Source organism: Tenrec ecaudatus, chromosome 17 (assembly GCF_050624435.1).
Source record: "Tenrec ecaudatus isolate mTenEca1 chromosome 17, mTenEca1.hap1, whole genome shotgun sequence".
NCBI classification, from domain to species: domain Eukaryota; kingdom Metazoa; phylum Chordata; class Mammalia; order Afrosoricida; family Tenrecidae; genus Tenrec; species Tenrec ecaudatus.
This window is the reverse complement of record NC_134546.1, coordinates 51,033,660-51,050,988: the sequence shown is the minus strand read 5'-3', so window position 1 is coordinate 51,050,988 and position 17,329 is coordinate 51,033,660. Positions and strand designations below refer to the sequence as shown.

Here is a 17,329-nt window from a genome sequence, read left to right as displayed (position 1 = left end):
GGTGTAACGAGTTACGCACTTGGGCTGCTAACCACAAGATCAGTGGATCGAAACCACCAACTGCTCCAAGTGAACATGATAAGACGTTCTACTCCTGTAAAGCTTTACAGTCTTGAAAACCCAAAGGGGCAGTGCTCTGTCCTACAGAGTCACTGTGAGTCAGAACTGACTCGATGGCAGTGAGAGAGGGGCGGGAGGGAGGGGCGGGAGGAGGGGGGTGATTCCATGTGTTGAGTCCTGGTGGTTCTGTGGGCTGAGCACTGAGATATTAACTGATCTCAAGGTCCAAACCCACCAGCACCTCCTCCAGAGAAAGATGACAGGCTGTCTGTTCCCCTCAAGGCTTACAGTCTTGAAAATCCTAAGGCGCAGTTCTAGTCTGCGCCGTTCTAGTCCGTCTTAGAGGTTCGCTATGAGTTGAGGTTGATTTAATGGCCGTGTTTTCTTTTGGGTTTCTATTACACATATATATTATTCCCCACCTCACAGATTACCTCCTCCAAGTCTGGCACAAAGCTCGCAAATATTAAGAGCTCAACTGCAGGTGTCGGAGCCCAGGTGCCGTAGTGAGTTACACGTTGGGCTGTTAATCACAAGGGTGGTAAAATTATTTGCTGAATGGAAAACAGCCACCTACCTCTACACTCACTGCCATAGAGCCCATTCTAACTCATAGTAGCTCTGCAGGACAGGACAGAACTGTCCCTTTGGGTTTCTGAGACAGTAACTCTTTTCGGAGTAGAAAGCCTCATTTTTCTCCCCTGAAGCAGCTGGTGTTTTTGAACTGCTGACTTTGTGGCTAGCAGCCCAACGTGTAACCACAATGCCACCAGGGCTCTTGCCATCTAATGCTGTTTCCCTACAAAAATGCCTTGCTGAGTAATAAGATCTCACACTCTGGCCTGTGTTGTCTATTTGATCACAGTGAGTGTGTGGTGGAGGCTGTGAGGTGTCTTGGAGTCCGTTCTGACTCAAAGGGACCCTGTGCCCACCAGCGCCCCAAACGACCCGGTCCTGTGTCTCCGTATACTTACACCTATACAAAATTAGCCTGGCAGTAAAGAAAATCATAATAGACCAGTTTATTGATTCTGGGCTTTTTTGAAAAATCAGAGAAAAAAATATGATTGTTTGTCTCAAGATGAATTTTCAACTTGTCCTAATGGCCCAGCACATCTGAAACTGCTAAGAAACTTTTAATTGCATTTACATGAGTGTAAGCAAGTACTTCTGTTTACTTGTCCTCCCGTGTGAATCCACCCAGTAAATCCCCAGAAGAAAGGCTCCATCATCTGCCGCACATGGAGGCGCACCATAGGGTTGCTGTGTGCTGGAACCAACTCGACAGCATCCGACAGTGTGTTAGTCTGGTTGCTTTAGAGAAGCTCATGTATGAGAAAGAGTTTTATATAAAGGTTAAGTGCACATCAAGAAAACATCCCAACCCAGTGCTGCTCAATCCTACAAGTCCAACATTAACCCATATGTCCAACACCAATACACAAAGTCCTCCTCTATCTCACAAAACAGATGCAATGATGCTGACTGCAGGAGGAAAGCCATGTCAGTGAATGTGTCAGCATCTCAGCACTGGCAGGGGTCTCCACACGGCTGCTCCAGCACCCGGGGCTGCATTGCGGACTTAGGTACATGTGGCTTCTCCTCAGGGATGTCTTGCAGGAAGTGAGCCTTGCAAGCTGAAGCAGGGAACTGGCTAAGGCAGCTGCACCCTGGTCCGACCATCAAAACGCAAGAGATCCGAGAACTTGAAAGGCGAGGCTCACTGAGCCATTTATCTCTCTGCCCCTCAATTAATCCCGCAAGTATTTATCAGCCAGGTTGGCATAAGAAACTACCTCAGACAGCAACAGCCATCTGTTGGTGTCAATTCCTGTAATGTTCATGCAAATGGATTGTCACATCTTTCTCCCTCTGAGTTACTGGTGGGTTTGAACCAATGAACATTTAACCACTGAGCAACTGGACACTGAATAACTGAACGGCCAAGGCTGCCTTCTACCCTGTGAAGCAGTTCTACTCTGTCACGTGAGGTCACTATGGGTTGGAAGTTGTCTAAATAACAAAGAACAACTTGCTTTCCTCACTACCACACCCCACTGAAGAGCACTTTTTACTTTGCAAAAGAGATGTGAAAGGAAGAAAGGAACTATAAGGCACATTCGCAGCATCTCCATTTTGTTGTTGTTGTTTGGTGCCATCACGTTAGTTCTGACTCATAGTGACCAAATGTACACAGAACAAAGCACTGCCCGTCTAGTGGCATCCGCACAATCATTGTTATGTTTGAGTCCACTGTTCCAATCCCTGCGTCAGTCCAGCCTCTTGACGGTCTTCCTCCTTTTTGCCGACCTTCTGCTTTGCCAAATACAATGTCCTTCACTAAGGACTGGACTGTCCTGATAAGACGCTTAAAGTACAGGAGATGAAATCATGCCATCCTCACTGCTAGGGGCCATTCTGGCTCTACTCATTATTAGCTTTTTATTGAAAGATCATTTTATTGTGGGTTGTTACAGCTCTTATAACAATCCACACATCAGTTGTTTCAGGCAAATCTGCACATTTGTTGCCATAATTATTTCCTAACCACTTACTTTCCGTTTGAGTCCTTGGCATCAGCTCCTTTTTTCTCCCCGCCCCCTCCCCCAATGTCCCCTTGATAAATGAAAAATTATTATTATTTGTATATCTTACACTGAGCGCTGTCTCCCTTCCCCTGTGGCTTCCGCCGTTCTTCCAAGATAGATCTGTTTGTCCTCCTGGTAATCCACAGTCCCAACAATGGTCTTCAGTGGCACTGGGACACAAATGCAGCAATTCCTTTGTCGGCCTTCCTACTTCATTGTTCAATTTCACCTGCATATGAGGGCATTGAAAATACCACGGCTCCGTCGTCTTCCAAATGGCACGTCTCCTTGCTCTTCAAAACTCTAAAAGACATTTTGTACAGCTTCAAGACTCTAAAAGACATTTTGTGCAGTTGATACACACCATGCAACCATCATTGGATTTCTTGACTGCTGCTTCCATGAGTAGTGAGTGTGAATTCAACAAATGGAATCCTTGATGACTTCAGTATTTTGTCTGTTTGTTATGATGTCGTCCTTTGGTCCAGGTGTGAGGATTTGGGTTTTCTGGTCACTGAGCTCTAATCCACGCTTAAGGCTGCTTTCCTTCATCGTCACAGCCAGTGCTGCCTGTGCTGCTTGCTTTCAGCAGGCCAGGGTGTGTCATCTGCACATATCAGGTTGTTAATAAGCCTTCCTCTCAGGCTGATGTCACATTCGTGTTCATATGGTTCAGCTTCTCATATTATTTGCTGATCGCAGCGATTGCATCTGCATGGTGAGAAGATCCAAGCCTGACGCGCGCCTTTCTTGATGATGACCCACGCAGTCTTCCCTTGCTCTGTTTGCAGGCCTGCCTCTCCATCCACGTACAGGTTCCCACGAACACAGTGAAGTGTTCTGGGGCTGCCATTCTCCTCAACGTGATCCCTAATTTGTTCTGATCCACACAGTCGAAAGTTTTTGCATGGTCAAGAAAACAGTCTTTTTCCTCTAGCCTCCTAAGAGATGCGCATGGTAGGCTTGGGCATATGGATTTTCTACAGAAAGAGACGTGTGAACTGAGAGAAGTGTGACACTCAAAGGATAGGGTTAGGCAAAAGCTGGGCCAGGTGCGAAAATCCCATGTGGTTTGAGATGTTGCAGCCAAAGGTGGGCTGGTGGATGGAGCGCACACAGTGGGCAGAGGCTGCGGGACAGGGGTAGGAGGGAATTCTAGGGCGGGGCGGGGCCAGGGCACCTCCGCCCACCAGTTGTGGCCTCGCGCATGCGTACTGGGAGGAAGGCGTGGGGGCCCGCCGCAGGCCCGCGTCCACCCCGGAGCGCGCGGCAGCTGCGCACTGAGCCGCCGGCCCGCCCATCCTCCCGGAAGCTCGGCTGCGGGCCGGCTCGCGCCACGTCAATCCCCACTCATCCTCGGGCCGGCCTCCGCCGATTCAGCCGACCCGGGAGGGGCCCCGCGCCCAAGCTCCCTCGGCCCGCAGCCCGGACGGACGGACGCACCATGGGCCGTGACGCCCCGCTGCTCCTGCTGCTGCTGCTGCTGCTGCGGGCCGAGCGGCCGCGGGGAGCCGAGCTCACCTTCGAGCTGCCGGACAGCGCCAAGCAGTGCTTCCACGAGGAGCTGGAGCAGGGCGTGAAGTTCTCCCTGGACTACCAGGTGAGGCCCGGGCGCTCGGCCGCGCCCCTCCGCCGCCCCCCTCGGGGTCTCGCCCGGGCCCCGGCGCGCCCCTGCTGCATTAGCCACGGCGGAGGAAGGAGTGGGGATCCCGGTGAGGAGGAAACTTTGGGTCCCTTGGAACCCGTCCGAGACTCGCCAGGTGCCCGCCACGGGATAGCCCCCCCCCCCCCCCCAGCAAGCCTTGCGTCCTGGGGAATTGGCTAGAATGACCTCTTCCCGGTCCCTTCCTCGCCTAAAACGGGCATACGGACCGGCTAGACATGGACTCTCAAACCGACGTAGGTCTCGTGGCCCGCCTCGTCCATATGGGTACTGAAAGATGCCAGCGAGAGGATGTGGGCTCACGCTTGGTTGGGCTTTACCCTGCCAAACTTTTCAAGTGGGAGCCAGTGGAGCTTGGCAGGACGGAGGTTTGGAACTTTGGGGAGGGTCCCCTGCTGCCCCGAGCCTGACAGCTTGGTTTACTGGGAGCCCCCGGTGTCCTGGCTACAAAACTGGCTGCAGCCCTATGGCTCAGAGAAGTGCTCCGCTCCTCTGCTCGCAGTCTCTTTGAGAGATCTCTGGCTCACCGTTACAGAGACTATATCTTGGGTGAGGGATTGGCCTCAAAGGCTTAGCCAACGGTTCTAGGATTGGGAATTGTGCGGGCATCCTCCCCAGCTCCTGCCCCTAACTGGGAGAGAGGAGTGGAAGTGGCTTGGTCCACCTGCTCGACGTGGTCAGTGCTCCACCAGCAGCCTCTGAGTGCAGTCTGCTGGCCGCGCAGTAATTGTCTGGCATTTGCGATATTGCCGGCCACTGCACTGCGCACTTCAATGGGATAGCTCACTGAACACCCCCACAATCCTATATCCACACCCAAACCAAGGTCCTTGCCATCCAGTGATCCCCACTGCCAGCGACCCTAGAGGACAGAGTGGAAGTGCCGCACAGGGTTTCCAAGGCTGTAATATTTACCATGCAGCAGCACACTGAAAGCCAACTGCCTGCAGTTCAGGCTGGATTTAGAAGAGGATGTGGGATAAGACATCACTGCTGATGTCAGGTGGATCTTGGCTGGAGGTGGAGAATACCAGGAAGATGTTTACTTGTGTCATTGACTGTGCCGAGGCATTAGACTGCGTGGGCCATGGTAAATGGTGGCTAACCTTGGGAAGAATGGGAATTCCAGAGCACCGCATAATGCTCATAGAAAACCTGCACATGGATCAAGAGGCAGTTAGTGTGTGAACAGAACAAGGGAGTACTACATGGCTTAAAATCAGGAAAGGTGTGAGTCAGGGTTCTATCCTCTCATCACACTTATGCAATCTGTCTGCTGAGCAAACCATGGGAGAAGCTGGATTGTATGAAGAAGAATGTGGCATCAAGATAGGAGGAAGGCTTATTAACAACCTGCATTATGACACAACCTTGCTTACTGAAAGTGAGTGTTCCAGACGCACTTGCTGATGAAGATCAAAGATTATAGTCTTCCGTATAGATGCCAACTCAATGTAAAAACACCCCAAAAAACCTCACAACTGAACCAATAGGTAACATCATGATCAATGGAGAAAAGGCTGAAGTTGTCAAGGATTTTGTCTTACTTGGATTCACAATCAGTGCTCATGGAAGCAGCAGTCAGAGATCCAAAGATATGTAGCGTTGGGTAAATCTGCTGCACAAGACCTCTTTAGACTATCAAAGAGCAAGGAGGTTACCTTGTGATTAACCCTATAATGCCTGAATTTTTTATTTCAGGGGAAAATGTTTGTTTTTATTCTTTACTTTCTTAGTTATAAATATATATTAATATGTACATTTAATGAAATGTTACGGAAACATCACGCATAGCGTTATAGGGTTAAGGTGGGCCTGACCCAAGCCATGGCATTCTCCATTGCGTCATGTGCACAGGAAGGGTGGGTAATGAATAAGGAAGACTGGAGACTGGATGTATTCCCATTGCGGCGCTGCAGAAGACTGTTGAAAGTCCTGCGGACCGCTAAAAGGACAGACCCATCTGTGTTGGAAGAAGTAAGGCTAGAATGCTCCGGAGACACAAGGATGGCAAGACTTCCCCTTTTATACGTTGGCGCTATATGTCAGTCCCTGGAGAAGTAGACCATGTGTAACAAGGTGGACCGGCGGTGAAAAGGACAAGCGGGATTGACACAGTACTTGCCTCACTGGGCTCGGGCAGAGGAACAATTGGTGCAGGAGTGCGCGGCGTCTTGTTCTGATGTGCAGAGGGTCGCTATGGGTCGGAGCCGCCTCGATGGCACCTAACAATCAAAGCAGATTGCCACATCGTTTTTTGGCACAGCAGCTGGTGGGTTTGAACCACTGACCTTGGGGGTAGCAGCTGAGCTCTTAACCACCCTGCAGAATTACTCTGTCTGGTGTGCTGAGGACTTGGGTTTTTACAACCCTGTAAGTGAGATATTCTTCCTATTACCATGTGATAGATGAAGGTACACTTCCTCATGGAGTAAGGAGCTTGCCCAGGGCCCCAGAGCTAATGAGTGGCATTGTGCTAATGAAGCAACCTGTCCCCATGACTGATGTTGGGTACTGAACAAAAGCTGAGACGCAAAGGCATCTAGTGACAGGTTTACTTACCGCCTCTCAGTGTCGGTTTCTGCTTTTGTAATTGCATCAGTGGTCCCAGGTGCTGAAGAAGCTTGGGCAACCTTTCTACAAGGTTGTCATTTAGTGAGTGGCGGCTGTCCGTCTGACAGCAGCAACCCTGGGTTGCTTTTGTGCTTGTCAGGTCATCACCGGCGGCCACTATGATGTTGACTGCTACATGGAAGACCCCTTGGGGAACACCATCTACAGGGAAACCAAGAAGCAGTACGACAGCTTCACACACCGGGCGGAGGTCAAGGGCGTGTACCAGTTCTGCTTCAGCAACGAGTTCTCCACCTTCTCCCACAAGACTGTCTATTTTGATTTCCAAGTGGGTGACGAGGCCCCCATTCTCCCAGACATGGGGAACCGAGTGACAGCTCTCACGCAGGTGAGTGGATATGGCCTGGGGCAGCTTTCTGCAGACCTGGCGGAGCCTCTATTTCCCAGCTGGTTTTTCCTCCTCTTGTCTGGGTCCCAGGAATGAGCAGAGTCGCCGTCCAGCCACCTCCCCACCTGGAGATCGTGGTGTGGACCTTGCCTGGTTCCATGCGCAGTCATGGAGGACACTGCTCTCCTTCTGGTCCTCTCGCCTCGTTCTTTAACTGGATCCTCTTCTCCCTCTATCCAGCCCTTACACAGCACTGCTGCGTGCGCACCTCTGTCCCGGATCTCTGCTTTCCTATGGTGTGTCTGCACCATGAAGACCAAGGTCGCCCCGTATGACTGTGGTGTACTGTCAATAAAAGTAACCAGAAGCTGCTGTAACCAAGAAGCCCCAATTCCAATGGCTTAAAACAATAGGAGTGTTTGGCGGGGGGCGGGGGTGTTTTCTGTGTAAATAAGCAAGAGAAGCTTGGCAGGTGGCTTTTCCTCTGTGGCCTGATTTAGAAACCGAAGCGCGCACGTGTGTGTGTGTGTGTGTGTGTGTGTGTGTGTGTGTGTGTGTCTGCCATCTCTTAGGACTTCAGAGTCTTCTGCTTGTAGCCCCCAAATAAAGGACGCAAAGGGAAAGCCCACCTGTTTCCTAGCTGTCTTGTCCCTCAGGTCTTCTTAGGTCTTACTGTGGAGAACTGATCATGAGGCCAGGTTGATGAGAGGGGCTTGGGGCCAGATAGCGTCCTGGCTGAGCAGTCACTTCCTAAGGACAATTCCGCATTCTGTGAGAGGACCCATGAAATATCTGAAGGCGGCCTCTCTTTCCCCTCTGGCCCTCCCGGTTGCTTAGAATCTAATGCTAGTTGCCTTCACCAGCCTGTCCTCCTGCTGTGTAAGCTCCCTCGCTCCGTTCAAGCTGTGAACTTCCCCAGGCCTAACCCATTGCCTCCAAGCTCCTTCGGACGCAGCATGACCTGATAGGATGGAGAACTGCTTTCCAAGGCTGTAAGTCTCTACAGACGTAAAAGGCAGTCATCTGTTCTCCTGCAGGCAGGCAGGTGGGTTTGAACTGCTTAATTACAGGTTAGCCTCCGAAGATGTTAGCCACTGAACCAACAGGGCTCCTTTCATTAGCCTTCCTTCTCCCCCCTCCCCCCCCCCAAACAAAAGCAAACCCACTGCTATGGAATGGATTTCCCCTGCTGGTCTCGTCAGCTTGTCGTACCATGGTGGCTTCTGTCTTGCTGTGACTCTGGAAGCTCTGTCACTGCTATTCCAGTCCCCAGAGAAGACGTGTTTGGGAAAGTGGAGGGGCAGTGAAAACGGAGGAAGGCCTTCCATGAGGTGGCTCGCCAGTGGCTGCAACAACAGGCTCAGGCTCAGGAGCAACTGTGAGGAAGGTGCGGGACTGGAGTGTTTGGTTCTGTTGCACATAACGTCGCTATGGTCGGAACCGACGTAATGGCACCTAACTACAACGACAACACGGAGTTGATTATGACAGTGGCCAGGGCAGATTAGAACTGCTCCTTTGAGTCTCTGAGATTGTAAACCTTTTGTGGAGCAGACAGCCTCATCTTTCTCCCTTGGAGTGGCTAGTGGGCTTGAACCACAGACCTTGTGGTTAGCAGCCCAGTACCTAATCCACAGTGGCACGAGGGCACCTTTCCTGAAAGCTAGGACTAGATTCTTTCTCTTTGTGCCCCAGTGCAGGAGGCGTGGCATAGGATAAGAACTCAGCAAATATTTGTCAGATGACTGAGGGCCTGGGCCCAGGCGAACCTGCAAGACAGGAATGGCCACCCAGCACCACGAGTCAGTCTGCAGTGAGGCCATTGCTTTCTGGCTTGTGCTTGTCAGTGTCACCTGCTTCCTTTCCTGGGTAACTTTGAGCACATTTGTCTATCTGCACAGGCTGCCCCTGCCCCGAGGGTCAGTGAAGCAGCTTCAGAGCAGAGTTGGGGAGGGCTGCCCTGGCCATTCTGTACGTGGTGGAGCTGCTCACTGCTGGGGGGCCTCCGCACACGATGGTGATCACATGGCTTACAGAGTCCATCTGGGCTTCATGAGGGTTTCTTGGTTGCACCCTTCCCAGAAGCAGTCCTGGTGGTGCCACAGTTAAGCCCTTGGCAGGCCCCAGAAAGGTTGGCCCATCAGACCCACCCAGCAGCTCCATGGGAGGAAGTTTAGCCGTCTCCCCAAGCAACAAAGAATGTCGTTGTTAGTTACTGTGGCGTCAGCTGAGACCCAGAGCGACATTTGGCCCAGCAGAGTGAAACACTGCCCAGTCCTGCATCGCCTTCCTGGTTGTTGTTGTGGGAGCCTGTTGCTGCAATGATTGGGTCAGTCCGTTTCTCTGAGGCCCTTCCTCTTTCTCACTGATCCTTCACTTGCCCAAGCATGAGGGCCGTTTCCAGGGACTGCCTTCTTGAATAGTATGTTCTAAGTCCATGAGCTGATGTCTCTCCATCGTCACCTCACAGCCTGGGAAACCCCATGGAGCGGTTCGATTCTGACCTATAGGGTTGCTATGAGCTCAAACCGACTTAGCAGCCCCTCATGACAGCGGTTGATGGAAGCAATTCACCAGGCCTTTCTGCTGCTGCACCACTGGGTAGATTCTAACGGACAGCCTCTAAGTTAGCGGCTGATGCAATTTATTCTCTACGTACGGTTGTCTAAATTCAAAGGATGACATGAGACAAAAAATAGACTCCCCCATTTACACGCGTGGCATTCTAAGTCGCCAGGAGCTCAGGCGGCTTGGTGGCGAGGCAGACGTGGGACATTCCCGTGGGAAGCACCGGGTTGGAGCTTGTGGCAGCAAGGCTGCCATGAGAAGTTCCAACCTGGGGTGGGGATCGTATGGGAGCTCTTTCCCAACCCGGCTGTAGAGGGTTCTGCCGGCCACTGGTCTGTTAAGAAGATTGTGTAAGCCCCCCAAAACTGATCCAAAGGGCTTCTCTCTTTAAGGCATGGAAAACAAACAGGGAGAGAAGGCTTCGGAGTGGGTGCTGAGAAAGCACTCTTTCGGAAGCCTTAGTTCACATCCCCGCTCTCCTGCATCTGGGAGCCACTTCTTTCTTCTCTGTGTCTTGGGCCTAAGCAGAAGTGTTGCCTCCAATTCTGGACCTCTGGGGTCCATCTGCCTGTGGTGAGCAGTCACCATCCTGTACCGGTGCCAGCTGGTAGGAGCGGGGACGCCTGGCCTGCCCCTGGCACCAGGGCTTCCCATGAGCTACCACCCATAACCAGTTCCCCCACTGAACTCTGGGATTGGCATGTGATTTAGGGGTGAGGTTCTTGGATGAGGGCTGAGGAGTTCTTCCAGGAGGATCAGGGAAGGCTTGTGCCAGACTTCCAGTCTACAGGGGGAAATGTGCCTGGAGGCCGCCCTTGTGCCCCCAGCTACTGAACAAAGGGTCCCGCAATGGAGACGCTTTAAAAAAAACAGCAGTCAAATATTGTCTGTCTGAATCAGGGTATTGGCCCTGTTGGTTTCTTTTGGAGAGCTGTGAGGGCAAGTAGGGTTCCTTTGTCCAAGCCACTCTAGTCTTACCTAGTGCCACCTTGGAAGTAAGGCCTGGCCACCCATTTCTGCAAATCCAGCCATCGCATACTCTGTGGTGCACAGTTCTCGGACACACACAGGCTCTGGGGGTCACATTCTGAACCCTTGTGGGCGAAGGAGGCAGGCTGGGATGTCGGAGCAAGAATGGAGGCAGGACTGGTCTCGGGAGGGTGGCAGGTCAGTTCATCTCTAGAGACTGTCTGGTTGACCCAGTGTCCTGCGAAGCTCCAGCATGCTGGGAGGCAGCGGAGGCTGGCGAGGAGTAGTGAAGGTCACAGAGCAGGAGAGCTGGTGACCTACACGCCCTGGAGAGGCAGGGCTCTGCGGCAGAGGGCTTCTGCTGGCTTCCTGCCTGGCCAGAAACCAGCAAGAATTTCCCAACGAATCAGTTTGTGGTCACAGGCCAAGGAGTTTTCTTTCCAAAGTGCCAAGAAGATCCCAGTGGGTGGGAAGAGGAGGCTTTTGGGTAGCTGTGACCCTGGGTGGTGTGTTGCTCCATGCCTCTTGGGTTTATGCAGGTTCACTGGGTTTAGACCCCAAGGGTGACATAGATCACCAACTGTTCTGTCCCTGGCCTCCTTCCCTGTCGCCGAACTAGGATTGCGTCCTGGAAGGCACTGGAATAGCCGTCCCTGAATCCCAGAGCTGGACGCTGGCCTGGACTATCTGAGTCAGGTCTGTAGAGCGAGTCCCTCCCCTGGTCCTGCTGACTCCAGCACACTCTGCCCGGGGGTTCTGCACCCGGCACCTCTGGCCCTCCTGCACTCCTCTTCTTCCCTCCGGCCCGCCCGCCCTCCTGCTCCGCCCTTCACTGAGTCTGGATCCTGCCAACCTCTCCTTGCTGCTGCTGCTGCTGCATTCTGGGGCAGGGCCCCGGATCCAAGGCCTGCCCTGTTCAAGTAAGTCCTGTGTACACGTTGAGCGTCTGAACCGGTAACGGAAAAGAATCTCAGGAGTGGAATTGTAGGCTTGCCTAGTATTGAAGAAGACATCTCTGAGTTGATGCGTCGAAAATGTGTGTGTGTGTGTGTGTGTGTACATATGTGTGTGCCTGTATTTGTGTGTGTCTGTAATCAAAGGGCTTCAACAAATTTGTGGGAAAATTTTTTCACTTACCTCTATTTTTGCCATGAATTCTTGGCATCCCCCTCAGCTACATAGTCCTTACGTGGCTCCCACAGTGTCCACATGACTGATAACCTAAAGGTTGGTCTGAACTCCCCCAGGGGCACCATGGAATAAAGACCTGGTCACCTACGTGTATAAAGATTACAGCCCGGACAGCCTTCGGGAGCAGATCTGTGTAACACGGGCGTTACCATGAGTCAGAATTGACTCCGTGACAATGGGTTTGCATATGTGTGGTGTGTTTAAATGAATATTCCTACATGTACATATATTCACGAATCCTTGTGTGCATGTGTACACTCATACATACATATTTGATGTGACATGTCACCACTTCTTAACCATGGACCAGAAAGACAGGGCTAGACAATGTGGACAGATGAACCCAAGTTAATAGACCTGGGAGGTAGATCAGTCACCAGATAAACAGAACACACTGCCTGGTGAGCTGGGAGGCTGAAGGCAAATGTTTGTCTCTTTCTATATATATTATCTAGCTTAGCTTTTGTGGCGCCCCGGTGGCATAGTGGTTACATGTTGGACTGCTGACCACAAGGTCAGCAGTTTGAAGCCACCAGCCACTCCAAAGGGGGCAGATGAGGCTTTCTCCTCTCATGGAGCTTTACAGTCTAAGAAACGCTGGCCTATAGGGTCTCCATGAGTCAGCATTGGCTCGATGGCAGTGAGTTTAGTTATTAGAATGGCCCAGAGTAAAGAGCATACCCAGTGTGGCAAATAAGGGCACTTTGGGGCCTTGGTCTCCCGTGTGCCTTCTGGAAGCAATTCCGTTTTTAAGAGAAACCGGGATTTGAGTGGTCAGAAGGTTCGCACAGTCGTGCAGTCTTCTCCGAGCCTCTTGGACGGGCGCTGCACATTATAGATCGCTCACTTCTGGAGCCTGGGAACTGAAGCAAGGGCCCGTTGTCCATTGCTTTCTGGTTCATGCTGACCCGCAGCAGCTGTGTGACAGAGTGGAAACCAATACCCAGGGCTTTCCTGGACGTGGTCTCGCCAGAAACAGATGGCTGTTCTTTGTCCCGAGGAGCCATGAGGTGGGTTTGAACTGCCAACCTTTTGGTGAGCAGCCGAGCTCCTAACCATTGTGCCATCAAGGTTCCATCGAAGCAAGTGCCTAACAGTGCTTGGTGAACTCTTCTAGCCGGAGAACCCACCGTGGGGGTGGGTATGGAATAGCTCTTCTTCCACAGCCATGATGGATTCATTTTCAGTCGCTGAGTAGCCTACCCAGAGTTGAGTGCTTGAAACAGCACCTTTTTCTTATTTCAAAGTTGTGTGAGTGAGAAGTCCAGGCAGCCTCGGCTGGGTTCTGTGCCCATGGCGGAAACCAAGGTGTTGGCCGGGCAAGTCTGCTGTCTGGAGGCTCTGGGGGAGGATCTCCTTGGACGCGCATTCAAGCTGTGGGCAGAATTCAGGTGCTTGCTTGTAGTTGTAGCCACCTCTGGGTGGCTCTCAGCGGAGGCGAGGCTGCCTGCCCCCCGGGGTCAGCACTCGGGAGCGCCCCCTGCACTGTGCATGCTGGTTCCCCTCCTCATCCTGCTGCTTCCCTCTTCCTGCCCAGATGGAGTCCGCCTGCGTGACCATCCACGAGGCCCTGAAGACCGTGATCGACTCCCAGACCCACTATCGACTCCGGGAGGCCCAGGACCGGGCTCGGGCTGAAGACCTGAACAGCCGCGTCTCCTACTGGTCTATGGGGGAGACGGTTGCCCTGTTCGTGGTCAGCGTCAGCCAGCTGCTGCTGCTGAAAAGTTTCTTCACCGAAAAACAGCCCGTGAGCCGGGGGACCCATTAGCCCAGGTGTCCTGCTCCAGCGCCCCTGTACCCCGGAGTGGGCCAGCTGGGCCAGCAGGTCTGCCTTCGGAGGAGGGGAGCACAGGGGGATGGGCTGTGGGGTGGCCCTTGGCATCCATGCAGATGCTTAATCCTCGCCACCCAGCTACTAAATCACGGTGCCCTGTAGTTGGAAGGAAGGCATCGGATTGCAGGGTAACGTGTGAGGGAACATTTAGAGTCAAGCTGGGGACTGGCCATTGTGGGAGGGCAGACAGGGACCTCCCCCCTGCCCTGAATGTGCCCAGGCCTCTCCCCACAATGCAGTGGGCTGGCTCTGGGTCCTTGGGTCATTGGACTGGTGTGTCCCACCCCATGCTGGCCTTTCCTTTTACATGGCTCAGGTCTTCCCACGTCAGGTGAGCCCTGGGTCAGCCGTGTAAGCGGGGCAGCACGGAGACTGGTGTCCTCTGCTAGCTGTGTCTCTCCATGGAGGTGGCCTCTGGTTAATAAAGACCATGTGTGAAAGAGCCTGGGAGACGTGTACCTGTATTTCTTTGCCATCGAGAAGTTTGCAATTAATGAGGAGCATGGATGTTGTATTAGTCTGGGTTGACTAGAGAAACAAATTCAGACACACATATGTGTCTAAGAAAGAACTTTACATACAGGAGCCATTGGTTATTGAGAAAACAGCCCAGCCCAGGGCAAAGCTATAAGTTCAATATGAGCCCACGTGTCCGGTACCAATCTATAAAGTCCTCTTCAGACTTAAACAATACATGCAATGATGCCGAATGCAGGAAGATCGCAGGCCAGTGGGGGGAAAGTCTTGTGGATCCAGTGGCAGTGGAAGCATCTCAATGCTGGCAGGGGTTTCCACATGGCTCCTCCAGCTCCAGGGCTCTAGGATAGACCCATGTGTCTTGTCAGCAAGAAGCAAAGCAGAAGGTCTGTGTCTATCTGGCTTCCAGTGAGTTATTTATCTCTGTGGCACCTCCAAATGAGGTCATCAAGCTGCAACCTGATCGACAGGCTAGACTCCACCCCTCTGCAAGTTGACACTAGATTATGTAACTACTGCAGCTATGTATAAAGAGAGTAAAAGAGATGCCTTGGGGGAGAAGGGGGTTGCTGGGATGTGTAGAACCAACAAAATGAAACAAACCCCAGACTCAGACACTGAGTCATGTTCATCACGGAGTGGCCTGCTAGGACAGAAAAGAAGTGCCCCACCCTTCTTTCTCCCAAAGAGCAGCTGTTGGATTCCAACTACCGACTTTGCCATGAGCAGCCCAGCACTTAACCACTGTCCTCCCAGGCTTCTTGCCATGCAGAGAGCAGGGAGAGATCTCTCCCCTCCAGTGAGCAGCGTTGAACACAGTGAACTTGGGTCTCAGACTCCGAGAGTACAGTCTGTGACCAAGTTATCCCTACATACATGTTGAGGGGCTACGGACAGAGCAAGTGAAGCCTGGGCAGTGCCCAGTGGTCATCATAAGCTCCGTTGCTATAGCTGTCAGACCATGTCAGTCAGTCATGGTCCAAACCTGGCTGGGTTCTTTGGAGGTAGAATCCAGCATCACCTGCTGTACCAATCTTGCCCCTGGGAATCCCCTTCCCCTCCTGCCCTCATGGGCACTGCCCTGTCCTGATGTCCTGCTCCTTCAATCACAGACCGGGTTGTGCTCCTGCCCAGGGCCTTTACAACCCTCTGTCAGGACACATTTCCTCTGAGAGCCGTGTGACCTGACTTGGGGCCGGCAGAGTGGTCAGCCACCCCCACCACTCTGTTCAAGGTGCCACCATCTTACTTCCCAGCCCCACTCCTACCCTCAGACACCCAGCCCTGCTCTGCATCTCTTGTCATGGCATTGCCAAAAGTATTTAGTTGCTTGCCGATTGCCTTCTCCCACTAAGAGGCCAACTCCACACGACAGATGTTCGTTTACTGCTGGGTCCTGTGTCTAGAGCACTAAGTACCTGGAACATGCTTAGTGCTTAAGAAATAGGAGTTGCTCAATGGCTATCCTGACTATTAGTAGGAAATGAGTCCATACCGACCAAGTGTCTGTGGTGGGTCTTTAGGAAGATGTGATGTCTTTGCTCAAGAAAATCCTACCAAGAACCCGATAATCCCCAAACACTCAAATTTACTGCCATTGAGTCTAGTGATTACAACTCATTGTGATCCTCTAAGTCAGGATGGAACTGCCCCTGTGGGTTACTAAGACTAACTCTGGGAGTAGAAAGCCTTTTTCTCCCAAGGAGAGGCTGGGGTTTTGAACTGCTGACCTTGCAGTTGGCAGCACAACACATAACCACTGTGCCACGAGAGCGCTTGGCTCATTCCCTCATCACCATGGAGTCAAGGCTGACTCAGCAACTCCTGGTGGGTTTGGGAGACTATTTATGGAAGTAGAAAGTCTGGTTTTTCTCTCAGAGAGCTGCTGGTAGCTTCAAACTGCCAATCATGCGGATCGCAGCCCAACCAACACGTAACCACGGCACCACCAGGCTTGCCTGGTGGATATTAATAATTCACCGTAAGTAAGGGAGCAGATCTTTTGGCTTCATTTACAAATAAATATTGCTTCCCTGTCTCGTGGTTTTCCTGGTACTTACCTCTTCTTGTATGTTAAAACTAAGTACAGAGTGGACATAAAAGATTGCTTGTGAATTGTATGTAGGATATTGTACAACACACCACAACAAGCTTGTGTTCACCTGCCATGCAGATTAGGCAACAGAACGTGGCCATTGCTTTTAGAAACTCTCCAACTGCTCATCTCCAGACCTGTCTTCAGCTCTGCGATAAAATCACCAACCTGAATTTAGTGTTTATCAAACAAGGAGGGCAAGAACGTCCGCCATCCTCCACTGTTTTGTGGGAGCAGTGTTTTCCGGGGCTTTGCGACCTTCAAAACAAGATCAACAAAGGAATAAAGTTGTTAGTGGGCCCTGTTTTCTTAAGTGACGTTGTCAGGTGCTGTTGGTGAAACATTACCTGGTCTTGTGCCATCCTTGTGATTGCTGTGTCTTAGCTCATTGTTACAGCCACTGTGTCAATCTGTCTTTTTATTTAAATACAAGCCTGTAAGGCACAGTCTCTGTGTTAGTCTGGGTTGACTAGAGAAACAAATCCAGAGACACTCGTATGTGTATAAAGAAGAACTTTACATCAAACAGTAATAGTATATTAAGAAAGCATCCCAGCCCAATCCAGATCAAGTCCATAAGTCAGATATTAGCCCATATGTCCCATACCATATGGGCTAAAAGTCCTCTTCAGACTCAGGCAACCCATGCAATGATACAGAATGCATGAAGATCCCAGGCCAGTGGGTGGAAGGTCTTGTGGATCCAGTGGTGGTGGAAGCATCTGAGCACTGGCAGGGGTCTCCACGTGGCTCCTCCAGCTCCAGGGCTCTGGGCTCTATCAGTGCAGCTCCATGCGGCTTGTCAACAGGGATGTCTCATGGGGAGAATATGGTTGGCCTCCAGTGAGCTGTTATCTCCCTAAAGTGCCTCTGATTGAGGTCATCAAGCTGTGACCCGATCACAGGCTAAACTCCACCC

At 51.8% G+C, this 17,329-nt stretch overlaps 1 protein-coding gene across 1 annotated transcript; it reads left to right on the top strand.

The window, feature by feature from the left end:
- Positions 1-3,870: 3,870 nt before the first annotated feature.
- Positions 3,871-14,278, top strand: TMED3 (transmembrane p24 trafficking protein 3). The gene is made up of 3 exons (XM_075535282.1): positions 3,871-4,248; positions 7,025-7,273; positions 13,539-14,278. The coding sequence occupies exons 1-3, from the start codon at positions 4,093-4,095 to the stop codon at positions 13,770-13,772; spliced, it is 639 nt and encodes a 212-aa protein (XP_075391397.1). The 5' UTR covers positions 3,871-4,092; the 3' UTR covers positions 13,773-14,278.
- Positions 14,279-17,329: the final 3,051 nt, after the last annotated feature.